Here is a 27,955-nt window from a genome sequence, read left to right as displayed (position 1 = left end):
GTTACAAAAACTCTTGGCTTTCAGAGCTTTAAGGTTTCAGAACTGCAGATAAAGGACTGTGGACTTGCATTTACCAACTTCTTAAAAGAATAAATCTATTTCTATTTAAGTACTAAAAAGATCCTTTAGAAACTAAATATTTTCTAACTCAAGCCAAAAATCAGAGCAGTAGGAACAAAAGCACTCTGAATTAAGTGAAAGAATACCCTATACTTCCCTAAACACAAAGTAGCTACCTTTTCCTTTTAGATCTAATGTCACTTTATTGCTTTATTATTTATTTTTACCTCTCCTCTCTTTTCTTGCCATGGATTTGGACTTAGTCTGTCTTCAATATCAACAGGCAGCACAAATTCCTCTCCATTGACAGGACTGGCCATAGCAGACACATCAGAAGGAGGTGCCGAGGAGGAGAATGAAGGACACTCCACTGGGGCCATCATGCCAGCTGGCATGAGGGCCCCAACCACTGCATCTCTGTCAGGAGAGAAAGCCAGGCCTGTGGTGAACCACCCTTCACTACTGCAGGATAGAAAAGTCAGGAAGATGGACACACACTTACTGAATGACTCCCTCATTTTTATACGATATATATAAAGCAGTTCTGGGAAAATCCTGAAACTAATATTCGTCAGCTAAAGCTATATGTTTACTTACGATTTTATTTATTTGAATAACCATAGTGATGACAGGTAAAAGAAAAAATAAAAATCAGACCAGAATAAACCCCCCAGATTCCCTGAGAAATTTTCTAGGATTGTTGTTAGAGCCTAAGGATAATTTTTTGTTTACTAATGTTTACTGAAACCTGTGTACCAAGGGTGCCTCACACAAGACAGCAAAGACTAAATGTCCTCTCAATGACAGAATTGGCCTTTGGTCTCGAACTAATTTTCCTGTGTCATTTATTTCTACTTATTAGGTCCATAACATGATAGATGGGCAACTAACTCAGACTGAGAAAACAGCAGCAAAATATTGAAAAAGCACTATCAAAACTCTGCTTTATCAAGGGTGTGAGTGAAGAGGATGACAAATGGTCTTAAACATCACTATATATTGTATCAGTTAATTCTTCCTCTCACCCCTCAAATAGTAATGCTTAGAGCCATAAAGAAAAATGTTTTTAAATTTGGATTTCCTTTTGAAAAGAGAAAGAGAGAGAGCAGGGGTAGAAGAGGAGCAGTGGAAGAGGGAGACAGAGAATCTCAAGCAGGCTCCACACTCAGCACAGAGCCTCACTTGGGGCTCAATCTTATGGTCCTGAGATCATGACCTTAGCCAAAATCAAGAGTTGGACACTTAACCAACTGAGCCACAAGGCACTCCCAATTTGGATTTCTGATTCATATTTCAACCCTCATTTTAAAAAGCACAGGGGCACCTGGGTGGCTCGTTCAGTTAAGTATGTAACTCTTGATTTTGGCTTAGGCTGTAATCTCAGGGTCATGAAATCAAGCCCCATGTTCTTGGGAGGGGGGGGTGTTCATGCTCAGCAGGGAGTCTGTTGGGAGATCTCCTCTTCCTCTCCCTTTGCCTTCTCACCTGCTCTTGTGCATAAGCTGCACGCTCTCTCTCTCTAAAATAAATAAATCTGTTTAAAAAAATCCTCATTCACTATCTAAGGGTATATGATCTAAAACTCACAGTATTTAAAGACAATAATAACACAACATTTTCTGAGACATTTGATCAACCAAAAATAGAAAACTCAAAGTTTAAATAACTGTTAGGATTTCAAAAGTTAGCCAACAAACCTACCTGGCATACATGATTTGCAATGCTGTAAGTATATGAGATAAGGCCTGCTGTTTGGCTAGATTTCCATCTAGTGACAGGAGAATCTTGGCAAGAGAAGGGCGATTTGGCTTAGAATTATTTGCACCATTGATTTTATTGCTGGCAGCAGAAGAATCAGCATCTGAAGGCACACCTGGAAAAGGAAAATAGTATTTGCGATCAATTTTAAAGATCAGAGTTTATTCTATTCCTATTTGACTTTTTCAGTTTTGTTCTATAACACACTGCAATCTGCATTTTGCTATTTCACAGATTAAAAGTATTAGTTTAATAGTCTTTCAACAAAAACAAAAACAACAACAACCTATTTATACTTATATAAAGAAGTTACTTTCATCAAAGCTTTGCTGTTTAATTGAAAACAAAGGCTATGAAAATACAGCAACTGCCTATAGTTACTTACCACTGAAATGCAAGATAAAAAACAAAACAAAACAAAACAGAACAGAACAATGGAGTGAAAACAAGATGTTCATCAATAAACAGTCTTACTGGACACATAATCCAGTTCATCACTGCCCTAAGAGTTCACAAGCCTCAGCCAAGGAAAGGAAATCAGGTAGAGCCGAGTGGTCTATTTGAGTAAAGGAGGCACAGCTCAGAGGCAGGAAGGCCAATGTGGGCAGAGTTCACAGAACAGAAGCAGAGAAGAGAGAGTTGCCCAGATAAGTGCCTGGGAGTTGTACAGGTACCCTCACTCACCCCAGCTGAAGATGTAGCAAAAGGTGATGGGTAACCTACAAGAGAGGGAACATCCCAAAGCCAAAGAAAAAACTACATGAAAAGACCGGAGGCCCAGAACATAGGCTGGAAGAATGCAGAGGGACCAGCACAACACTTGCTCCCATCAGCCAGACATGAAGACCTCATTATTCATTGGAATTAGCCCCAGATTAATATCAGGTCGGAAGCCACTAAACAAATCCAAAGCCAAAACCCAAAAAGAACAAAATGTTTTAGAGTAACCTAACTGTATCTAAGCTAAAGATTTACAGACATACTAAAATCTCTAGCAACATCCAGAGTAAAATTCACAATGTATGGCATCTAACTAGAAGTTACCAAGTAGGCAGGAAGACAGGAAAATACCACCCAATTCATAAATAAGAAGAAAACTCAGTGGATCTAAACAACCCAGAATTGACACATATGTCAGAATCAGTAAACATGGAAAGTAAAACACTCATTATATCTGTATTACATATGTTCAAAATAAGAACTAGAGATATGGAAGATATAAAAATATTCAAATCAAATTTCTAGAGAGGAAGCTACAAGATCTGGAATTAAAATAGTTTGGTGACATTAACAGCACATTAGAAAATGAAGACCAATGAATTTGAAGACACAGCAATAGAAGCTTTGTAAAATTAAAAAGGATAAAAGAAGTAAAAATAAATAAACAGAGCATCAGTTATCTGTGGGACAACTTCAAGAGATCTATTATATAGAATTAGAGTTCGGAAGAGAGAGGAGACCAAAAAGTACAGAAAGAAAATGTTTTTGAAGAAACAGTGGCGGAAAATTTATCAGATTTCATGAAAGTTATAAATCCAAAGATCCAAGAAGCATAAGCACAAGTATACCAAGATATATTGTAATCAAACTGTTCAAAATCAGGGGGATAAAGAAAAAGTCTTAAAAAAGAAAAAAAGACACATTTATGTTCAGAAGAACAAAGATAAAACAACAGCAAATTCTCAATGAATTGTTCTCAATGAAAACAATGCAAGTCAGAAGACAGTGGGACTTCTTTAAAGTACTGAAAGAAAAAAACTGTCAACCTATACCCAGCTAAATATATTGCAAAAATGATGCAAAATAATAACTACTTCAGACATAAACACTGAAAGGAAAAATTCCCAGAACATCTGTACTACAAAACATTAAAAAGGTAGTTCTTCAAGTAGAAGGAAAATAATGCACTAGAAATGGTAGGTAACTACATGAGTAAATGTAGAGACATTCTTTTCTTCTCTTATTATTTAAATCATTTGAACAAATAACCTTATGTTTAAAGAAAATTAATTTTAAAATGTTGTCAAGTTTACAACATACACAGAAATATGTGACAACAATTAGCACAGAGGCTATTTTTATATGATTCATATACTATATGTGAAATACTGTAATATCACCGTAATATCACCTAATATTAGACTATAATAAGTTAAAGGTGTGTAACATACACCATCAGGCAATCACTAAGATAACAAAGGAAGTTAGCACTCATGGAAAACAAAGGAGAAAAATATAAAAAATAATTCAAAGGCAGGCAGAAAGAGAACAATGAACAGTGAGGACTGACAGAAAGCAAATAACATGATAATAGATTTAAAAAATATAATAATCATATTAAATTTAAGTAGACTAAACATTTCCAATTAGAAGTTGTCAGAGCAAATTTTAAAAATCAAAATTCAACTTATGGTGCCTACAGGTAAGCTTTTCTTAATACAAAGAAATAATAGATTAAAAATAAAATGATAAAAAAGATTTTTATCATGGTACATGGAATAGCATGGTTTATATACTATATAGCACTGATCAAAAGAAAGCTGGAGTGGCTACATTAATATCAGACAAATTAAATTTTAAAACAAAAAATTTCAGAGCAAGGGGATAAAGAAGATAATTGACATAATGATAGCAAAGTCAATAAATCAAGGAGAGAAAAGTAAATGGCTATCCTAGAAAAATAGGAAGATCCTAAATCAATGACCTAAGCTTCTAATATAAGAAACTAGAACAAATTAAAGCAAAAGAAGAAACAAATTAACAAGGACAGAGCACATATCAGTAAAACAGGAAACAGAAAAACAATAGAGAAAAATCAAGTATAAATTTCTTTGAAAAAATAAAGTTGATAAACCTCTAGACAAACTGGAAAAGATGATACAGTTATCAATATAAGGAATAAGAGAAATTACATCACTACAGATTCCACAAATATCAAAAGGAAAATAAGCTAATTCTGAGATCAACTTTATGCCGATAAATTCAACAACTCAGATGAAAGGGCAACTCCTATCAAAGACATAAATCAGGGAGAAGAAATGGGTAGGAAATATCGGAAAGGGAGACAGAACATAAAGACTCCTAACTTTGGGAAACGAACTGGGGGTGGTGGAAGGGGAGGAGGGCGGGGGGGTGGGGGTGAATGGGTGACGGGCACTGAGGGGGGCACTTGACGGGATGAGCACTGGGTGTTATTCTGTATGTTAGCAAATTGAACACCAATAAAAAATAAATTTATTATTTAAAAAAACCAAAGACATAAATCATACTAGAAAAGAAATAGATAAACTTTATCTACTAAAGGAATTAAATCTGTGGTTAAAAGACAGGAAGAAACTCCACAAAGAAAACAGTAGGCCCAGATGGCTTCATTAATGAATTCTACTGAAAGAAGACCAATTATACACAAATTTAAAAGGAAAACGAAAAGAAGGGGTACACTTACTGCCATCATTCTATACAGTCAGCATTACCCTGATACCAAAACCAGGCAGAGCCATTACTAAAGAAGAAAAGACCACTATCCATCATGAACAAAGAGATGTGTTCTTAAAGAATTTTTTAGCAAACTGAATCCCACAAAGTACAAAGAAACTAACCCATAAGTCAAAACCCATAAGTGAGAAAATATAAAATATTATTGAGAAAGGGAATTTTAAGAATACATAAAAATACAAGAAAGAGAATATATAAAAAATTTGTGAGCTATAGCGAAAGCTGTGCTGGGAGGAAAATTTATAGTACTAAAAGTTTATGTTAAGAAAAACAAAAGGCCTCAAATCAATGAGGTGATCAAGAAACTAGACAATAGCAAAATAAACTTAAAGTGAGCATAAAGAGCTAAAAGATGAGGACAGCTAAAAAGCAGATAAACAATTAAAAAAAAAAAAAAGCTGTAAAACCAAAGGGGGTTTATTCCAAATATGCAAGACAGACTCAAAAACCTGTACACTGATATTCATGCAGGTTTCATTCTAATAGCCCCAAACCAGAAATAATCCAAATGTCCTTCAGTGTCTGAATAATTAAAACCATGGAATAGTACACAGTGATAAAAGTAATGAACTACTGAAACACGCAACATGGATGACTCTCCAGAGTATTGTGCTGACAGCAAAAGGGCTGTCTCAAAATGTACAGACATAATGTGAAATGAAAAGAGCTGTAAATTAAGCAGATCAACATGGAACCCCTACTTAACATAAACTGAAAAGAACAAGGCTTCAGTCAAGCCTCAGTTTGTTCCATCTACCTCAGAAAAGGAAACAGCACAGGAACACTCAGGAATTTGCCCCAGTTCGTACAGCTAATAAATGGTAAAGCCAGAGGACCACATTTCAGTTAATTATAAAAGCAGATGGTGCTGGAGACTAAATGTCCCCTCACAAGTAATAGAAGGGAAAAAAATTGTATTTCTATTAGAATAAAGAAAGATGAGGTTCCCTTAAAAAAAAATCTATTGTATTTCTATATACTAGCAAGTAGCAACCTGAATATTTCTAAATAAGCAAGGAACAAAAGTCATTTTTAAATGCCATTTATGACAGTATGAACAATATAAAATACTCAGGAATAATTATGACAAAGATACACAAGGCTTATAAAGTGAAAATATAAAATATTATTGAGAAAAGTTACAGACCTAAACACATGGAAAGAAATGCTACATCCATGGGTTGTAAGATCCAATATTATGAGGCTGTCCCCACTGACCTATAGTCAATGCAATCAAAATCCCAAGCAGGCTATTACATAAAATCGACAAGCTGATTCTCATACTCAAAACGGCATTTAAAAAAGAACAAAGTTAAAGAATTACCACGGCCTAAATTTAGGTTTTTTGTTATAGTAATCAAAATAATGTTATTGGCATCAAAATACAAAAATAAGTCAACAAAACAGAACTGAACATCTAGACATAGATCTACAACATGCATAGATAACTAATTTTTGACATAGGTGCAAGAGGCAATGAACAGAAAAAGGACAGGGGTTTATTTTTTCAATAAATACAACTGAAACAACTGGATATTCACACACACATCCCCCCAAAAAGAATTTCAATACACATCTCACACAATATATAAAATTTAACTCAAGATCAAACATAGACTAAATAGGGGAACCCTTGGTGGCGCAGCGGTTTAGGGCCTGCCTTTGGCCCAGGGCACGATCCTGGAGACCTGGGATCAAATCCCACGTCAGGCTCCCAGTGCATGGAGCCTGCTTCTCCCTCTGCCTATGTCTCTGCCTCTCTCTCTCTCTCTCTCTCTCTCTGTGTGACTATCATAAATAAATAAAATTTTTAAAAAAAAACATAGACTAAATATCTAAAACTACAGAACTTACGTAAGAAAACACAGGAAATGAATCTTTATGACCTTGAGTACACAAAGGTTTTTAGATATAACCCCCCAAAAGTACAATCTATTAAAAAAAAAAAAAAAGGATAAACTGGACTTTACCAAAATTAGACATTTCTGATCTTTAAAATTCACTTGTGAATAGAATGAGAAGACAAGCCACATTGAGAGAAAATATGTACAAGTCACATATCTGACAAAAGACTTGTACCCAGAATATATAGAGAACACTTAAAACTCAATAATAAGAAAACAAGCTAGTTTTGGGGGGGGAGGGGTTAGATTTTTATTTATTTATTCATGAAAGACACAGACAGAGGGGGGCAGAGACATAGGCAGAAGGAGAAACAGGCTCCTCATAGGGAGCCCCAGCGGGACTCAATCCCAGGACCCCAGGATCACAACCTGAGACCAAGGTAGACACTCAACCACTGAGCCACCCAGGCATCCCCCAAGCTAGTTTTAAATATAAGCAAAAGATAGGAATAGACACAACAAATAACACATTTGGATGGTAAATACACATGATGCTCAACATAATTAGTCATCAGGGAAATGCTAAGTAAAACCACAATGAGATACCATTACACATCTACACAAATCTAGGCTAAAATTATAAAGAAACCAAACCAAGTGTAGACAAAAATATGGAGGAGCTTGAGCTTTGGTACAACAACTTTGCAAAAACAGTCTGTAGGATTCTTAAGAAGATAAAAATACAGCTACAGATGAATTCAACCATTTGTCGCCTAGGTATTTACCTTAAAATGCAACTGTAGGTGCATATAAAGATCTGTACATGAATTTTCATAGCAATTGCATTTGTATAGCCAAAACTGGAAATAACCTCAAAGTCCAACCACAGGTAACTAATAACAAATTGCAGTATATCCATAAATGAAATATACTCGACAATAAAAAAGAATGAATTATTGGTACATGCAACATGGATGATCTCAAAATAATTATGCTGAATTTAAAAAGTGAGATTTAAAAAGTACATACTGTATGATTCCATTTATATAAAATTCTCCAAAATGCAAACTGATACAGTGTCAGAAAGCAAGCCAGTGGTTGTGGGAGGAAGGGAAGCTCAGAAGGAGTACAAAGAATATGAATATGTTCACTTATCTTGACTACAGTGATGCTTTCACAGGTGCACCCATGTCAAAGCTCATGGAAACTACAATTTAAATATGCATGGTTTGTTGTATGTCAATTATATCTGAATAGAGCTGTTAAAAATACCAAGTAGCCCAGCACAGTGCTTATATATGTCAAATAGTTATAACACAGCACTGCCAGAGTTGACCTGATCATAATATAAGAATCAGCATCATATTTCATTTTTAAAATTTTTATGCCAGCATGCAAAAACGAAAGATTACTTTGTGGCCTTGGTTCAGAACGCAGTTTAACACAGTGCTACAACCTCTGATCTGGTGGTGTTATTAAATACTCTATCTATGATGTTGCTATACCATACAGAAGGATCTCATACTAAATACAAATCTATGTTACCTAAATAGGAAGCACCTAAAGGGTCTCTTGCAGTCTGAAAGAGGACAGGCTCATGGACAGAGGGTGTTGCTACATCAATGGTAGTCCATGCCACACTGTGTGAAGACCCGCAAGCCACTCGTGTGATCTTCTGGCCTTCTAAGCCTTGCACAAGTGTGGGCTTTCTGTTAACTGTGGTCGTGCCATTGCCTTGTTGCCCATGGTCATTATCCCCCCAAGCATAAACCTGTTACAGGGAACAAAAAGATAATTTTTCAACATTTGAGAACATTTTCTTTAAATTTACTTCAAAATTCTTTCCAATAACTAAAAATAAGCATTTACTTAAAATCAATCCAATGAATTCATCTGTTCTGTTTTGATTTAGGAAGCAGGGAGATTCTCCTCTTCAACTAAGTTCAATACTTATTTTTTCCTTTATTTTGCAAAGAAAAATGATCAAAAACAGTATGCTCACTTTTCATGTAATTCACTTCTTGGCTTTACAGAATTAGAAGGAATAATTCGTTTTTGATTCATTTGATTAAAAAACAGTATGCTCTTTATTGATGATGAGCACTGGGTGTTATATGTAAGTCATGATTCACTATATTCTACTCCTCAAACCAGTATTACACACTATTAACTAACTAGAATTTAAATAAAAAATTGAAAAATAAAGAAAACCACTGTGCTAATTTGTTGTCATAAGTAAATTTTTACAAATATAGCATCCATGGACTCTCAAAGCAGAATACTTGTCACAGATGACTTTATTTCTAAAATGACACATTTATCTTTCCATCAACTATCAATTTCTAAAGTAAAAAACACTGCTAATACCTTAGCAGTAGGAGCCCTTTCAATGACAATAATCTTTTCACATTTCCAGGTGGACTTTCAAGCAGGAAAGCCCAGCTCTTTACAACATATGTCAGTCAGCAACCCTTTATCAGGTACCTCTGAGCATGCTGACAACTAAGCAGATACGCAGAAGAACAAAATGAGCATTGCCTACCCTCCTCATTCTGTAAGATTCATTGCATTTCATCATGAATTATACTGTCAAAACAAGGACTTGTGACCTCAGCTTACCTGCCCTGCATCTGTGACCGCCAGACAGTGCAGGGCCCCGACAGCCACATGTACAATCTTCTTCCCTCTCAGCCCTTCCACCACCTGTGGCTTCCGCACATGCACATCAGAGCCGTGGCCCAATCTGAAGTAATCCCCCTTCCCCCTGCAAGGAGGTCAACAGTATAAATTTTTAATATATGGTTATCATCTAGTAACGTTCCACAGAAAAACACTAATGGTTTACAGCAATAGAGCCGGCTTATTAACATCACACAGTACCCAGGGGCTCTGAAATTATGTTATAAAATAGTATATCATTAGTTCAAATTCATTTATTAATTCTATAGCAAGATTCTTAATGTGTGCTATAGAACATTTAAGTTACTGATGTAGAATTAGAATTCCTCAAGCTGCCTCTGAGTCATAATAAATAATAATAATAATAAGCTATAATAAGCTAAGGCCCATCACCTTGTGGTAACAAGGTCAGCTGGATGCCCCACTCCTTTTAAATTTAATAAAATAAGCTTTCACAAGACGTGAACTTTTTCAAGACCAAAGAAATCAGAAGTCTGCTTTCTGCCCATTTGATAACTAGTCTCCTGGCATGGTAGGAAAGAAGAAATCCTCTATGTAAACCTCACCTAAACAGGAAAGACAAGCTGGGCTAAAATTTCTCTAGTGTTCTTTGGCAAATGACCCAGTTATAATGAAAAATTTCTTATTATGATATTGTCACTAATCCCAACTCGAAATAAATAAAAGAAAGAAGATGCCTGGATGAGTATGAAAATGAATATTTAACCATCCCTCCAGGGTGGGCATGGGACAGAGGCCCACCACTGTTTCACATGGACTCAGACACATTGATGGGTGACAGCAAGTTTACATACCATGTCCACACCACTCCTGACTTGGTGAGAGCCAAGGAAAACTGAGCTCCGCACTCGATCTGGCACACCCCCTGTCCATTCAGTCTCTCAATGTTCTGAGGAATGTTACAGCCTTCACTTCCTCCCCGGCCCAGCTTTCCAAAGTCACCGTCACCCCAGGAAAATACTAAACCTAGGTTTAAAAAATGTATACTTCAGGCCAGCGCTTCATGATGTTCCTACCCACCCAGAAACAGAGGCAGGAGCTCACCTTCATCAGTCAGAGCCAGGGTCTGTGCATCTCTACTTCCACATGCAACCTGGATTACTCTGTGACCAAGAAGGACTTTCACCTATTCAATTACAAATTTAAAAACAGAATCAAGCACAGGCACTGAGAAAACAAGGGAAATTTTTTCCACAGACTGAAAGCCAATAATGCACATGTCTATGAACTTTCCTAGACTCAAAGCGTATCTTCTTTTGAAATCAGCAGATGGTAAGCTTTCTGTAAGCAACAAAAATGTGTATAATCACCATTTTGGGCTTCAGTTGTGTTGTATTATCCCCATGTCCCAACCGGCCGTACTCGCCAAGGCCCCAGGTGTACAGCTCCCCACTGGATGTAAGGGCTGCGCTATGCGAGCTCCCACAGGCAATATCCCGGATACGCTTGGTTTTCAGGGCCTCTATAAGCCGTGGCTTGTCACAGTTCCTAAAGTAAGATTAAATAACATTCCCTATAATCAAGTCAGTCTTTTTTAAAGAAGAAAAAAAGGACATCTACACTGATTCACATTTAGAGAAAACAATATCCGTAGATCAACTTAACTATCAAACATTAAAACAGATTGTGTGAGGCCAAATCACCTTCATAGATTTTTTTTTTTAAGATTTTATTTGAAAGAGAGACAGAGATGGTAAGAGAAAGTGCGAGTAGGAAGGAAAAGGAAAAGCAGGCTCCCCGCTGAGCAGGGACCATCCCCCCTACCCCACCACCGGACACCACCAGACACCACCAGGACTCTGGGATCACAACCTAAGCCAAAGGTAGACTGTTAACTGACTAAACCACCCAGGCGCCCCACATTTATAGATATTTCTAACAAATATATTTTTAAGTTCCATTTTCAAAAATGACCTATCCTATTTAATTTTCTGCAAATTAACAACCAAAAGATATTCACTATTATCAGTAACCATTTCTTATTAGCAAGTAATAAAGAAAATATTCTTACATTCTGCTGAAGTGTCCAAGTTTGCCATCATCACCTTCGCCCCAGGAAAACACTTTCCCATCAACAGTTAAAGCTGTAGCATGCCGGCCACCTGCAACATCCACACAGATATGGGCTGCCGAAGATGGTTTATAAAAAGTTCATAGCATAATTACTTACTCCACCTGACATGCAGCATATGTTCAATGAATATGTATGCAATAAATGAGTAGATAAGATCAATTATATATTTTCAGGGTGACAAATATATAAAGTGAACTTTATTAAACTACAAAGTTTAAATCCTAGAATGAATTTTACTTGCAAAGAAGCAGCAAAATAGTGCCGTGTTTAATAATGGGGTTCCTGTTATGTTAAATATACAAAAGATCAAAATTCAGATGGAGAAAAAGAAAAAAATAAGTACATTTATGACTAGACAAATTATCAAATGCACTGGCAATTAAGCCTGCGAGAGAAATGTACACCAACTGTGGACTTATTTAAGCAAAAACACCATCATTCAGTATAGTAAGAGCATTATACTCACTCTTTCATGGTCATGTTCTTCCCCAGTGTGGGGATGGGCTCCCAGTCACCCACATTATTCATTCTACCCTATTCTTTACCAACAGAACCCATACTAACAAAAGTAACAATATGCTCAGTTAAAATCTATACTTCCCAGACTCTCTTGCCCAGAGAGGATCATGACAAAGAAGCAAAAGAAGTGAGCGGGGCATCCTGAAAAGCACTTTAGAGGAACTAAGTGAGACAGAGGAAATATCTGTCTGTGCTCACCCAGACAAAGCTGCATGGCCATCTGTCAAGGACGGTGGAAAGAAAGAAAAGCCTGCACTTGTGCTCCTCATGGGCACAGAGCTACCATACTGGCCCTGGACCCCATCCCCAGACTTTTACAAGGAAGAAAAGTAAAAATCTATCATGTTTAAGCCACTACTGTTTGGACTTGCTTTTATATGGGGTTAAATCTAAATATGTTCAGTGCAGGCATTAACTGAACTTTGTACCTAATTTGGTTCCATTCTTCAGAGGCCTTGCATAGTGCTTTGAAATAAATCTTAGTAAAGGTTTCCTAAATTGAGGGTATGTGATTTTTTTTTCAAAGAATCTTTCTTATCACTGGGGTTCACAGACACTTTGGAAACCTGATGAAAGTTATACGCTCCTTCTACAGAAAAATAACAATATTTAAGCACAAAACATGGTATTTCAAAGATGCCATGAGCCAGACAGAGACCATAGCTCTGAGACTGAAAACTCACATCTTAGAGAGTGGTAGTCCCCATACACCCGGAATGCCAACAACTGCTGATCTCTACAAAGCCTTATGTAGCAACAATAATTAAATTCTAGGCCACCTGGAGATTTACATTACCCAATTTTTAATCTTAATAATTAAACTTGATGGGGTCCCTGGGTGGCTCAGCGGTTTAGTGCCTGCCTTCAGCCCAGAGCATGATCCTGGAGTCCCAGGATCGAGTCCCGCATTGGGCTCCCTGCATGGAGCCTGCTTCTCCCTCTGCCTGTGTCTCTGCCCCTCTCTCTCTCTCTGTGTCTCTCATGGATAAAAAAATAAAATATTTAAAAAAAATAATAATTAAACTTGAAAAAAGAATGCAAGGATACCCTAGGGAAAATTATTTAAGGGCCACAGTTATTTACAAAGCATGAACAACAGGCTTAATTGCATACAAGTGCCAACTCTGGCCTGGTACCTGAATGAACGGCCACCTTCTTGACCACATAACTGCTAAGAGCTGTGATCTGCCGAGGGATAGGCACAGTCCCGCTAGAGAGGCCCAGTCCCAGTCGGCCATTCGTGGCTTCTCCACAGGCATATACCTTCCCTTCTACAGTCACTGCAAAGAACAAGAGCAAAGACAAGACTCACTTTTCACAACATAACAACTATGTTTTTAATGGTAAGTATAACTTAAAAAATTTTTAGTATAAGAATCATACCTGCAAACAAACTTTTAGAACCACCAGCCACCTGTACTACATTCAAAGCAGAGAGTGTCTCAGAGAACGAAGGAACCTTTATCTAGAACGGGATTTTTTTGTTAAGCAAAAGAAGGAAAAAGATCATTTTATTTACACTTTTAAAATTACAAGTAACCTTACTAGATGATACAAGGAATTACTTTTAATTTGCATGATTATATTAACCAAAGAAGTTCTTTTCTCTTAGAGATACACCAGAGTATTCCAAGGATGAAATGATATATTGAGATATACTTTAAATGGGGGGTGGAGGGGTATAAAAGAAGTTAATAAAGACAGGGACACCTGGGTGGCTCAGTAGTTGAACATCTACCTTCAGCTCAAGGATCGAATAGTGCATCGGGCTCCCTGCAAGTAGCCTGCTTCTCCCTCTATGTCTCTGCCTCTCTCTGTGTCTCTCATGAATAAATAAATAAAATCTTTTTAAAAAATTAAAAAATAAAAAGTAAAATAAAATAAAGACAAAAAATATGACCTTTTACTGTTAACTGTTGAAGCTGGTACCGGAATATGAGGGCTCAGGTCCCTATTCTTTCTACCTGCTATGTTTGAACAGCTCCATAATAAAAGGTGAAAAATAAAATACACATAATGTAAAGATAAAACCAAGCATAGTCTAGTAAACTATGCTTTATTTCAGGTCATGTGCTGCTCATTCTTATTGATTCTGACATCTCTAAGAAATTAAATGCTTCAACTTCCCATTGTAGATGGGTGTGACTTAATTTAAAATTCTTAAAGCCCTTGTCTAAGAAACCCTTTATGAATCCCAGAAATGATCAGATAGTCACTACTACAGTGCAAGAAAGACTCTTCAACCCAACCATGGAATGCCAAATCTATCCTTCACATGCAAACTCCAACAAAGGGCCATGTGCTCAGGATCACCTAGAGAGCCCCACACTATCACAACTGAGACTCCCAGACTTTACTGCCCCTGGCCCACCTCCAAATGGAGTCTAGGGGCCTTAAAACACAAATGCATTCAAGGCCTTTCAAATAAAGAAGAAAATTTGTTATATTTGAGAGATTTAAAATGAATTCTAACTTTCCTAAAAATGCAGGCAATAAGGGATCTTACCATGGGTAAAAGTCTCACAGAATACTAAAAGGAAACAGAGACACTCACTGAAGAGAAACCGTTTCCAGGCACTAAAACTTCATGGAGGAATTTGTTTTATGGCTCCTCAGCTAAGAGACACTAAGTAACATAACGGGTGATTAATTCAACTCTAGTTCAAAGGCATCATTTGTTCTATCTACTCTTTAAATGATATCTTGCTCATCTTCATACCACTATGGCATTTTTTACACATTATTTTGTTCATGGTAAGCAAAAATGCTTACTGTTTTGAAGGCAAGATAAATATAATTACTGTTTATAATTTTCATCTATATACTTATTGAATATTTTCAAAAATGTATTTTCTAGTTTACTGAGCAGCAGTAATACAATTACATCCAAAGTGCACTATTGGGACACCTGGGTGGCTCAGTGGTTGAGTATCTGCCTTTGGCTCAGGGCATGATCCCAGAGTCCTGGGATCAAGTCCCACATCGGGCTTCCTACAGAGAGCCTGCTTCTCCCTCTGCCTGTGTCTCTGCCTCTCTCTCTCTCCATGCCTCTCGTGAATGAATAAATAAAATTTTTAAAAAATAATAATAAAGTGCACTATTTTCCAAGGACAGGGGCTTTAACAGAAACTAAGTTTTGATGTCTATGAAGGATTTCTTCAGAAAAGTCAATTTAAAAAACAACTGATAGAAGGTAAGCCATCATAAAAACTTCAAAAGAGGTCTGATTATTAGTGAGTCTCCAGGACAAATGTACCAACAAAGCTCATCCTCAATCATTTGATGACAGGTAACACAGAAACTACAGGCAGAAGAAGGATACCTTAGAGCCCTTCAGGCCGCCCAGCTGGTCCTTGTCATTCAGTCCCCACACAAACACTTTGGTTCTTATTGTAGCTGCTGATTCCAGCCCTGCAGCCTTCTTTCTAATAAGGCTAACCAAACAAAAAAGACAGAAATAGAGATCATTCAACATAAAAATATTTTTTTTAAGCAAAAAGGAAAGCAACCTCAAGCAAGCAAAATTGTTGGTTATTGTAAGACTCTTAAAGTTCTTTTTTAGTAAAACTTAAATAAATTAAAACTAAAATAAATAAAACCTAGAAGAAATTAGTGTGCTAGAGGGTCAAAATTTCTAGATACCAGCATGCTACCTTTTAATAATATAATTTAACTCTAGTGTTTTCAGTGGAGACCTTTCTATGACACACTATGCAGCTCTCTTTTCTTCTTATATACCAGCTGTTTTACTGACTCACAGATATTCCCACCCAATGCCTCAACACACAGCTACTACAGATGTTAAATGCTGAGAATATTAATTATTAAATGGCCCCAGGAATCACCACTGGGTCAGGCACTGTGGCAATGTCCCTAAATCTAAACATCTGTTCGGTCATATTTTCCCTCAAAGAACTAATAAAATAGTCACAGCCATACGACTTTTGAGGTACTCTAACACAAATACATGTCCCAAAGCAAAATGCAATTTTCTGGCTACACACCCTCTACCCACCATAAGGCTAGCTGGGCTAGAGGTCCCCTATATCCTTTCTCTCCTGAGAAGTCTGCTCTGTACGTCAAGGCTTCTGAAGCATAGCTCTCTCTGGCAGTTGGCTCCTACCACCTTGCTCATTCTATCTCTTAACCTGCCTTCAATAAGTTCAAAGTATAGTCAACAAAGCACTCTAATTCTCGAACTTGAGATCATTAAGTACATAGTGTTATTCTCTTGATTGTTAGTTGATGCCAGGTACTAAGGAATCTGTGTTTGAGGTTTTTGGCTTTTCAATTGCTTTTGTTCTCTTTTTATAAACTAGGATGGACAATTAAAGGCTCCAGAGACTAGGTTCTAGCTAGGTAAGATTTTTTTTACCATATTATATACTAATGAATATTTACTTTAAAGGATCAAAATTTTATGGCTTGGGTATTAAAATGTAGGAAAATTCTTTCATCTGATACCAGGCACAAGAAAGCAAGTGTGTGTGTGTGTATATATATATATATATATATATATATATATATATTAATTACAGATCTTCCTCTACTTACAATGGTACTATACCCCCAATAAACTCATCATAAATTGAAAAAATCATGTTGAAATGCATTTTAAAAATGCACCTAACCTACTCAACATCAAACTTTAGCCTTGCCTACCTTGAACATGCTGAGAACATTTACATTATCTTACAGATGGACAAAATCACCTAACAAGCCTATAAAGTGTTGAATATCTAATGTAATTTCTTGAATAGTATACTGAAAGTGAAAAAACAGTATTAAAGAATGGCTATAATAAATATATTGATTATTTATCCTTATGATTTCATGGATGGGTGCTCATTGCTGCTGCCCAGTATTACAAGAGGATTGTACCACATATTGCTAACTTGGGAAAAGATCAAAATTCAAAGTACAGTTTCTAAAGAAATGTGCATTACTTTTGCACTATTGTAAAGTAAAAAAAACTTGCAAGTCAAACTATCGTAAATCTGGGACCACCTATACCTGACATACCCGGTAACACATTTTTAGTCAAAAGTATGTATGGAACACCAAGAGTGATACTCAAAATATGTAGTAACTGGTACCATGTAATGACCAACCCTTCAGAAAGGAGGCCAGCAGTCAGTCAGTGTGGGCATACCCCAGTTGGGTGTGTACCCTGTGGGTGTTTGGACCACCTTGAAATCATTAGCTGGTCTTATAGGAAAAGAAAAACATTACATTCAAATACCCAGAATTCTTCTATTAATGTATTCAATATTTGTAAAAACTTAATCAATGAGTAAAGCTCAAACTTCTTTAGTTATCTCATATATACAGTACATGTACATATTCACCCAACTCATTTTCATAGCTACTGAATAAAAATATGCAAAGCCATAAGCCTTTCTCTTGGAAATCTCAATGATTCATATAAGTGAACTGGTATTTTCCTTTAATGTACACAGATACCATCAGTTTGAATCATAACATACAGTGCAACATATATTCTAGATGAGGTAATGTTACATAATAAATACTATTTTCTTTACAGTTTTAATGCAAACGTTCCAAAATAAAACAAGACAGAATCCAAACCCAAGATCATAGAACCCTAGAATAGTCTCACTTATTATCACAGTTGCCACTCATTCATGACTAAATGGATGTGCTTTAATAGCAGTGAGAGGCAGCACTCCTCTATTTCTAAAAGAAAAGCACTTACTGCAAAAGGCAGTGGTTAGAAGAACTCAGCTAGCATGGTACCTGCCTCCTTTGTGTATCTGCAAAGACCAGGCTACAGCAGCAGAACAACAGTAACACGTATCAACTGATTTTGCATATCGTTTGATTTAGCAATTTACTTTTAGCCATCTAGCTATGAAAATACAACTTATCTGAGGAAGAGAGATCATCTACATTGTTTTCTGCTGGGACATGAACAAGACCCAGAACACAACCCCCTGTACATATGAGTCCTCTATAAACAGAATTTAAAAGAGCAAACATGCAGAAACTGGGCAGATATCTTTCTTCATCCTTGGTATATGCTATTTGCTTGCCAAAACACCTCTGCTTTGAAAACTCTGACTTTTTCTGAAAGTATGCCTTTAGAGGGAGTTTTCCTTATTCTCCTGACAAATCAATGCTTTTTTCTAGATTTTTAAAGCACTATGAACTTCTTCATGCACTTTACACAATCGAAAGCCACTCCTGATGTGTGTGAGTTTGTCTTATCTTATTTTGCATATTTGCCACAGCATTCACAGGATGGAGAACAGTTTAGCCCACAATAGGTATTTAATAGATGGATGATGAAGGAAAATGGTAATAGTTATCACTATAGCACTCCTGCAAATTATCGAATTAAGAAAATGAGAACATAGTCATAAGATGAAATACTGCGCTCAAAAAAATTGTATGAGAGAAGACTAATGATATGGATATTTTGGAAATGAATGTTGCCCATAATTGCACAATGATGTGAATGTACTTAATGTCACAGAACCAGACAGTTAAAAATAGCTAAGAGGATAAGTTTTATGTATAATGTATTTTATCATCATAAACTTTTTTAAAGTTAACAGTAAAGTATTTAGCAAAGAAAACTGTAAAATATATAGCATATATCCATTTCAAAGGAAAACACACTTAGGGACAGATAAAAAGAAAACTACAAGTATATATACCAAAATATTAGCTGCAATATTTCAGGTAGAAAAAAAAAAAATCCAACATTTTTATTTCCTCTTTTTAATATTTATCTAAATACAATATGTTTCTACATTAAACATTCTCCTAAAATTAAAGTTTTAAAAACTAAAATTTACCTGAGTACATAAAACTATTCTCATTATGGAATACAGTCTAATTAAATATTCACTTTTGAAAGTGAGAATTTTGGAATGAGCACCACCAATAACAAATGGCTCTCACCTCCCACTGTTGCCTTTCTCATCCTCTTCCTCTTCATTGTCTGAGGCTAAGAAAGGAACTGCAGCCAAATCTTCCTCCTCTGCACGGATCCGTCCCAGCAGGATAAGACCATGGATTTTACAATCAATTCCCGAACTCCTGCACTGCTTTATAGCAATTTCAATATACCTGTGATACTAGACACAAAAACAGTAAGCTACAGACTTTTTAGAATCAAATACACGAAATACTTAAACTGGGAGCAGCACATTTGAGACATGGAATGTGTAGAAAACTAGAGCTCTTTTACTTAAGTTCTGGAAATATCAAGCAAGTTAGGCAAAATTAATACCGTCATGTTTGAGGACAGTTTAAAAGAAGTCATTAATCACCAAGTATGTCTACCCAGGGCATTGGACTCACACTTATTTTCTTACTAAAATGAAACTATGATAGCCTTACTGGATGACTAGAAACTTTTTGTCTTAAAGCTTTCTTGAGGGGCACCTGGGTGGCTCAGTAGGTTAAGCATCTGATTCTTGATTTCAGCTCAGGTCATGACCTCAGGATCCTGAGACTGAGCCCCACATCTGCACTGGGTGTGAAGCCTACTTGGGATTCTCTCTTTCCCTTTGCCCCTGTCCACCACCCCCACCCCCACCCCCTCACTTGCATGCTCCCGCACATGGGCTCTCCCACTCTCATTCTCTCTCAAAAAAAAAAAAAAAAAAAAAAATTCCTTGAATCAAGATGTATTAGGAAAGAGATTAAATTAAATATCAGATAGTTAAGCACCTTCATAATTTTTAGAATAAAAATATGTATACTGCAACACTATCACATAGTTCCAAGTGATCAACATATAAGCAATTTTGCTCATATATGGATTATAACAAGAAAATTCCAGACAGCATGTTGTCTCATAACTTCTGTATGTATCAAACAAGTACGGGCTTTTAAAAAATATATCCACATTACTATTATCATAGCTAAAACAATAATTTCACAGATCATCTAATATGCTACCAGTGATTAACTTTTCTGATCCTCTCGTAAACATTTTTCTATTGTTGGCTTATTCAAATCAAGATCCAAATAGGATGCAACCTCTCTCTGTTATTCCTTGACATTCATTTGTTAAGGATAGTTCTTTGTCCTGCAGAATGCCCCATATCCTACTATTTGGCATTTACAGTATTCCTCTATTCTTTCATTTCCTATGAACAAAGAGTAATGCAGCATGAAGCACACATACTTCAAATGACTTCCTATTGCTTCAATTGAACTTGATCAAACCTCAAGATCTACTACCTATGATGTCACAGGAAGCACAGGTGGGAACAAAACCACTGGGATGCAAAAGACAAATTAAAAAATGAAAAATGCTACAGGAAAAGAAAACCCAATTTCCTTCTTTAGCAAGAAAAAAACCAAGAGAATCAAGACTTAAATGAAGTACAAAGTGCAGGCACATAAACTAACTGCAAAAAAATATTTATGGGATAATTGGGAAAATGTATACACTGACTGGATATTATATGATATTAAAGAATAACCGTTAGCTGTGATAATGGCATTGCAGTTACATTTTCTCAGTCCTTGCTAGAGATTAATATTGAAGTACACAATATGGATAAGATCGTATCTCGGATTTGCTTTTAAACATTCTAGGAATGTAAAAATAGACTTACAGAAGGAGACAATGAAACACAATTGACAAAATGTTGATGATTGCTGAAGATAGGTCAAAGGTTTGTAGGAGAGTCAGTATACTTTCTATTTTTGGTTATGTTAAAAAATTACAATAAGCCATTTTTATAGGAAAGACTGCTAGAATGTCCAGTGGCTTCCCATGAATGATAATATTCTAGTTCTTAAATTGGTTGGAGCAACGGAGAGTGGGTCATGAGTTTTCCAATTACTCATAATACTTCGTATTTCTCACACATCATGTATACTATATAATAAATTGTTCTAAATTGAAAATTTATTGGACAATATACCTTTTATGAACAATAATCTCAGTTACTGATTTAATTAACTCTAGTTTTTAATTTAAAGTACAAATACATTAGAAGTATAATTAAGACGTTAGACAAGCTGCTTTCAGTTACCTAATAATGAGTTAACAATAAAATGCACGAAAATTCAATAGTATCTTTTTCAGAAAAATTCAATATTATCTTTCATTTTAATAATTTACCAGTTTATTCATTAACACCACTGGTAATAATTATTAATTAACTAATTGGTATATCACAAAATAGTTCAATGACTTTCAAGAATTAATAATGTTCCATAATTCTATTTATTGAAGATTGGAAATAAAGGTCAGATCATCAATTCTCTGCCTTGGGAAAAGGAGCTGGTACATTCCCATAGACTAGAAACAAGTTACAAACCTAATGGCTATGTGTCAGCTTGTTTTAAGTAACACACTGGGACCACCTTGAATTTGTCTGCCCTTATGCAGGCAGCCTAATAATAATAATGAATGGCTAACTACATTTAATAATTTAAAAATACACTTACTTATACTTAACTTTAGATCAATAAAAGTTCTTTATTAGTATCTTTATCCACTATCATAATAATTAAGTCCTCATGAGACAATAGTATGGATGCTATTATTTGAAGAATATTTAATTTGTTAAAATAGTGTTGACATGTCAGTAGAAAAATTTATGGGAAGACTGAAAGTCTCACTGCTCCTTATTATAGAGGTACTATATAAAAGAACCTTCACTGATCTCTCAGCATTTTCAAGATTTGTAAGAAGCTTGTATTCAATCTTGAAAATTACCTTATAATGCATCAAAACAGATCAATAGCTCAGCATTTGATGTCAACAGGTATGAAAACAAAAAAGCAGTATCAGTGTCACATGTGCAGTTAGAAAAAACCATCACATATTAGTAGATACACAATGAAAAAAAACAATCCTGTGCTGGTTACAGAGAGTATTCTGAAGTACCTGGTAACAATTTTGCTAGGAGCTTTACCCTCACTTCTTACTAAGATGGTGAGAATGAGACTTACTTTGTTTCCTTTTCAAGCTGATCTGATAAATAGCAAATTCAAGTTATGTACCTGTCAAATTTTAAAATGTAATTACTTAATTTAAGGGGAAAATAACCTCAATGTTATTATAGAGACAGTCAAAAAAGTCATCTCCATTGTCATTTGCAAACTATCAAAAAAGAACACCTACTTACCTCTGTGCAGTCATTCAGAAGGGACACTGTTGTGTCAGTGGGGTTAATATTGATTGTCTTTAGTTCAATTAGGTTATTTAGGGAATTTCCACCTGGGGGGGGAAGGGGATAAAGAAATCAGACAAAGGTAGTTGTATCATATGACAGAAGATGCTGAATAAACTAATTCAATTACCTGACACCACCACAAGGGAAGGCATGTAGCTACTGTCAGCGGGATCAACTATCATTTTTAATCTATGAACAAGAACATCTGGGAAAATCTCCAAACGAATCCAATGCTTTAAAAAAAAAAAAACAAAAAAAGTATTCTCAATTTATAAAATTCAGCCATATTTTAGCCATGAAAATAGTATCACCAAAGCTCAAATCTACATGAGATTTTCTAAATATGATGGTCATTCATTTGGGAAATATAAAAAATAGTGAAAGGGAATAAAGGGGAAAGGAGAAAAAATAAGTGGGAAATACCAGAAAGGGAGACAGAACATGGAAGACTCCGAACTCTGGGAAACGAACTAGGGGTGGTGGAAGGGGAGGAGGGAGGGGGGTGGGGGTGACTGGGTGGCGGGCACTGAGGTGGGCACTTGATGGGATGAGCACTGGGTGTTATTCTGTACGTTGGCAAATTGAGCACCAATAAAAAATAAATTTATTAATAAAAAAATAATATATAAATAAATACAGAATATGGCCTGAGAGGAGTATTCCACTCCACTACTTATTAGAGGAAAGTCTCACTCTAAACCCAGAAATGATGTGTTTATAGACTCCTGATCTGGGGGGGAGGGGCCTTTATACTCAAGAGCAGTGGGTTATAAAAAATACTAGAGTCAAGACGGAAACACAGCCCCTCTCCCCAAGCTGGACCATAAGTTCAGACACTTGCATGCAATTATAACATTCCGAAGAGCAACACCTATTTGTTCAGATATATTAGAAAAACTGCTTTCCAGAAGCAGAATCTGAACTCATACATTTTATGCGGGGAAAGTAACAGAAAACAATTGCACCCTATTACACACTGTATCAATTGGTCAGTTAGATAAAATCTGTTACATATATCATTAAAAATCTCTGACAATAAAAACTGGATAGGGACACCTAGGTGGCTCAGCAGTTGGGTGCCTGCCTTTGGTTCGGGGCATGATCCTGGGTTTGGGGACTGAGTCCCACATCAGGCTTCCTGCATAGAGCCTGCTTCTTACTCTGCCTATGTTTCTACCTCTCTCTGTATGTGTGTCTCATGAATAAATAAATAGAATCTTAAAAAAAAACTGAATGGTATATTACTCAGTTGCTTTAAAAATAATTCTGAACTAAAATACAAAATCAGTACTGACAGGTGCCATCACAATATAACTCAATAGGTTTTTTTTTCAAAGTTCATTTTGAAGCTTAGAAGATAAAATCATCTAAATAGAAGCATTTCTGGAAGTACCCCAATGGAACACCTACCTTTCCTTGTGAACCAGATGACTGCCAGCAGGGCTCACTGCCATCAATAAGACGAGAAGCCTGGTTCACAGAGGATGACACATTTAGGCTCTTTACCATCCGGGACCAGCTATCCAGCAGCATTCCTGGCTGACTGCTGTGACAACGCTTTAGCTGTTTTCCAGAACGGCCACAAAATATTGCAGACTGTCCTATTTAATGGTGGTCAAAAAACGGTGGTGTTAATACATGTAGAGCAAAACCTTCCCAACCAAGAAATAAAGAATACTAAACGGTGAAGAGCTTCTTACTTCAAGAAAATAGTTAAGTTTTCAAATTAAAAAGAACTCATAAGGGTACCTGGGTGGTTCAGTCAGTTAAGTGTCTGACTCTTGATTTTGGCTCAGGTCATGATCTCAGGCTTGAGAGATCAAGCCTAGCAGAGAGCCTGCTTAAGATTCTCTCTCTTGGGGCAGCCCCGGTGGCGCAGCAGTTTAGTGCCACCTGCAGCCTGGGGTGTGATCCTGGAGACCCGGGATCGAGTCCCACGTCAGGCTTCCTGTATGGAGCCTGCTTCTCCCTCTGCCTGTGTCTCTTTCTGCCTCTCTCTGTCTCTATGAATAAATAAAATCTTAAAAAAAAAAAAAAAAAAAGATTCTCTCTCTCTCTCCCTCTCCTTCTGCCCCTCCTCCCAACCCCTCTTCACCTCTGGCTAGCTCACTCACGCTCAGATAAACGGAACTAATAAATACCTGAAATAGCTTCAAAAAGCCCAGTGTAATTTACACGAATTTATGAAATGAACTTCATAGAATGCTATGATTTACTCTACTTGATTCTCAAGTAACAACAGCATATGTACTTCCAGATGGAGGGATACATAGAAGCCAAGGGGGGGGGGATACTAACAAAAAACATTCTTATTAAATTAAAAGTGCTAACAAAATAATGTTCTTGGGGGATCCCTGGGTGGCGCAGCGGTTTGGCGCCTGCCTTTGGCGCAGGGCGTGATCCTGGAGACCCGGGATCGAATCCCACGTCAGGCTCCCTGCATGGAGCCTGCTTCTCCCTCTGCCTGTGTCTCTGCCTCTCTCTCTCTCTCTCTCTCTCTCTCTCTCTCTGTGACTATCATGAATAAATAAATAAAAATCTTTAAAAAAAATGTTCTTATTAAAAATGCTGTTACAGGGTCGTGTGGGTGGCCCAGTCAGTTAAGTATACAATTCTTAGTTTCTGCTCAGGTCATGATCTCAAGGTTGAGATGAAGCCCTGTGCTCAGCATGGAGTCTGCTTAGGATTCTCTTTCTCCCTCTCCCTCCCCCTTCACATGCACATATGCATGCATATGCTCTCTCTCCCTAAAATAAATAAATGAATGAAATCTTTTTAAAAAAATGCTGTTACAAACGCAAAGCAAAAACAAATCTGTAAAGAGTTTCCAATTCCATGAACAGCAAACCTGGAATTTCATCTAACCCTCCCACAGAGGACAACTAGAGGAGGCAAACAAAATACTTAAAGATGAATAAATCATATAAGTATCAGAAATAACAAGATGGTAAAGAATTATAAGACCAGAATCTGAGGAAGGTTAAGACAAAGAGATGTCTAGATGAGCAATGCCGTATATATCCGAGGCTACTCTTCGCTGATGGTAACTGCCAGTTAGGAGAACTTACAAAGGAAAAAAAAAAAAAACATACTACTTTTGAAAGCCTTGGGGAGGGGAGGGGAGAGAAGGGGAGAGAAGGGGAGGGGAGGGGAGAGGAGGGGAGGGGAGGACCAGGAATTGGAGTCCAGAGCCCACCAGGAGAGAAAGGGATAGCCATAAAAAAAGCCCGCATTTTGGGCTGGGATCCCAACAGGGAAAATCCCCAGAGGAAGGGTAAACTGTGCAGTGCTGTTTGTTTTTACAGATTATGGCTTAGCATGAAATCCTCTCAATCAATGACACTAGACTGAGATGAGCCCAGATAGTTATCTACCTCAATTATCTAGAAGACCAACACTCTCCCCCCATAATCTCTAGAGAATATCTTAGGCCACAAACTGATTCAAGAAATAATTTTTTAAATATAATGTCCACTACATAATGGCATATGAGACTAGAAAACATGACTAAAAAAACTACTAGAAGTACGAGACAACAGAAAGAGATCCACAGAGTCTCCAGATTAGAGTTGTAAGACACAGGTTTTAAAATAACCATACTTACTTAGATTTGAAAATATAAGTCACTGAATATTTCAGCAGACAACTGAAAGACTTACAGGATAGAGAGAAGATCAGACACAGGTGAAAGGAATCCCAAAAATAGAAGAGAAAACAGGACACAATGTTTGAAGAAATACTGACTAAAAAATTTCCAGAACTGACAAAAGATATCAAGCCACAGATTTAAAAAGCTCTGTTTCGAATGTTGCTGAGCATAGATCTTAAATGTTCTTACCTCCCCAAAACACACATGTGATAGATCTGTTAACTAACAACTAACCTCATTGTGGTAATTATTTTGCAATATATATATTTTATATATATAAAATCATCACAATGTACATCTTAAGCTTACACAATGTTATACTTCAATTATAGTTAAACAAAGCTAGAAAAAAATAAAGAAAATAAAAGTAAAGAGTCCTGCTAACCTCAAGGAAGATAAATAAAAAGAAACATACTTTTATGCACATGTAAAATTTGTGTAAGGTAAAAACAAAACAGTATCTCAAAAACAGCTAAGAGGAAATACAAAAACTGATTAGCTTTAATGGAGCAATAACTATACTTCCCGCTGACCTTAACAGAAATATTATAAACTGAATAACAATGGAATAGCATTTTTAAAGAAAATTCCTAACAAAAACATTCTTCTCGAATGAAGAAGAAATAAGAAATTTTCATACACACAAAAATATAATTCATAACCACAGATGCATTAAAGAAAGTATTAAAGGCTATTCTTCAGGCAAGAGAAAAATGATGATAGAAAAAAATGATAGAGAAAAACTAAAAAATTGAAATATTAGGTTATGTGAAAAAATCTAAAATACTGGCTGTATATAATAACAATATTATATGGTTAAAAATGTGCATGTATAAAATTGTAAAACACAATAAAAACATGGTAATTTAAATTAGAAAGAGGGTAAATAAAGTTAAAGGGAACTAAGGTCCTTGCATTGCTTAAAAGAAAGTAAAAATACTAAATTTTAGATTTTGGTAAGTCAAAAGGTAGATGTTTTAATATCTTGAGTAACTATTAATACTAAAAATGTAACAAATATACTACTCATATAGATGAAATATATACTAAAAATGTGTGTAATTTCTAAGCCAAAATGGGAGGGAGGGGGTGTTGGAGTGTTAACTAATTAAAAAATATCAATCCAAAGAAAGATGATATGTAGGGTGCCTGGGTGGCTCAGTCGGTTAAGCATCTGCCTTCAGCTCAGGTCATGATCCCAGATCCCTGGGATCATGTCCCACATTGGGCTTCCTGCTCAGTGGGGAGTCTTCTCCCTCTGCTCCTCTCCCCAACTTGTCCTCGCTTATATATGCAAGCTCTCTCTTTCTCTCACAAAAATAAGTAAATGAAATCTTTAACAACAATAAAAAAAAGAAAGATGGAATGTAGAAAGAGGAACAGAGAACAGGAAGGACAAATAAACACTGAGAAGTGTTCAATTTAAATAAAAATACATCAGTAATTGTCTTGATGTAAATACCTAAATGATCCATATAAAAGACCAACATTAAAAAAAAAAACCAACATTATCATACTGGAATTTTAAACTATTTACAACTTATAAGAAATTATAAAATTTACAAGAATACAGAATGATTGAGGGTAAAAGGCTAAAAAAGATGCACTAAGGGGCACCTGGTGGCTCAGCTGGTTAAAGGACAGATGCTTGATTTCAGCTCAGGTCATGATCTCAGGACTTGTATTC

At 36.2% G+C, this 27,955-nt stretch overlaps 1 protein-coding gene across 10 annotated transcripts in view; it reads right to left on the bottom strand.

Moving 5' to 3' along the window:
• Positions 1-27,955, bottom strand: part of HERC2 (HECT and RLD domain containing E3 ubiquitin protein ligase 2) — a 243,305-nt gene that overhangs the window by 64,743 nt on the left and 150,607 nt on the right. For all 10 annotated transcript variants that reach the window (XM_072795339.1, XM_072795287.1, XM_072795295.1 and 7 more), the window contains 15 exons: positions 24,030-24,220; positions 22,747-22,852; positions 22,572-22,663; positions 19,378-19,553; positions 15,773-15,884; positions 13,834-13,915; positions 13,587-13,730; positions 11,869-11,959; positions 11,168-11,345; positions 10,902-10,983; positions 10,652-10,823; positions 9,777-9,921; positions 8,703-8,928; positions 1,762-1,933; positions 288-477 (listed from right to left, as the gene is read on the bottom strand). In XM_072795339.1, coding sequence (XP_072651440.1) covers positions 288-477; positions 1,762-1,933; positions 8,703-8,928; positions 9,777-9,921; positions 10,652-10,823; positions 10,902-10,983; positions 11,168-11,345; positions 11,869-11,959; positions 13,587-13,730; positions 13,834-13,915; positions 15,773-15,884; positions 19,378-19,553; positions 22,572-22,663; positions 22,747-22,852; positions 24,030-24,220 — 2,159 coding nt within the window. The remainder of the gene's footprint in view (positions 1-287; positions 478-1,761; positions 1,934-8,702; positions 8,929-9,776; positions 9,922-10,651; positions 10,824-10,901; positions 10,984-11,167; positions 11,346-11,868; positions 11,960-13,586; positions 13,731-13,833; positions 13,916-15,772; positions 15,885-19,377; positions 19,554-22,571; positions 22,664-22,746; positions 22,853-24,029; positions 24,221-27,955) is intronic.

This window comes from Canis lupus, chromosome 2 (assembly GCF_048164855.1).
Source record: "Canis lupus baileyi chromosome 2, mCanLup2.hap1, whole genome shotgun sequence".
Lineage (NCBI taxonomy): Eukaryota > Metazoa > Chordata > Mammalia > Carnivora > Canidae > Canis > Canis lupus.
Note: the sequence above shows the minus strand (reverse complement) of the source record. Positions and strands in the feature narration are given on the sequence as shown.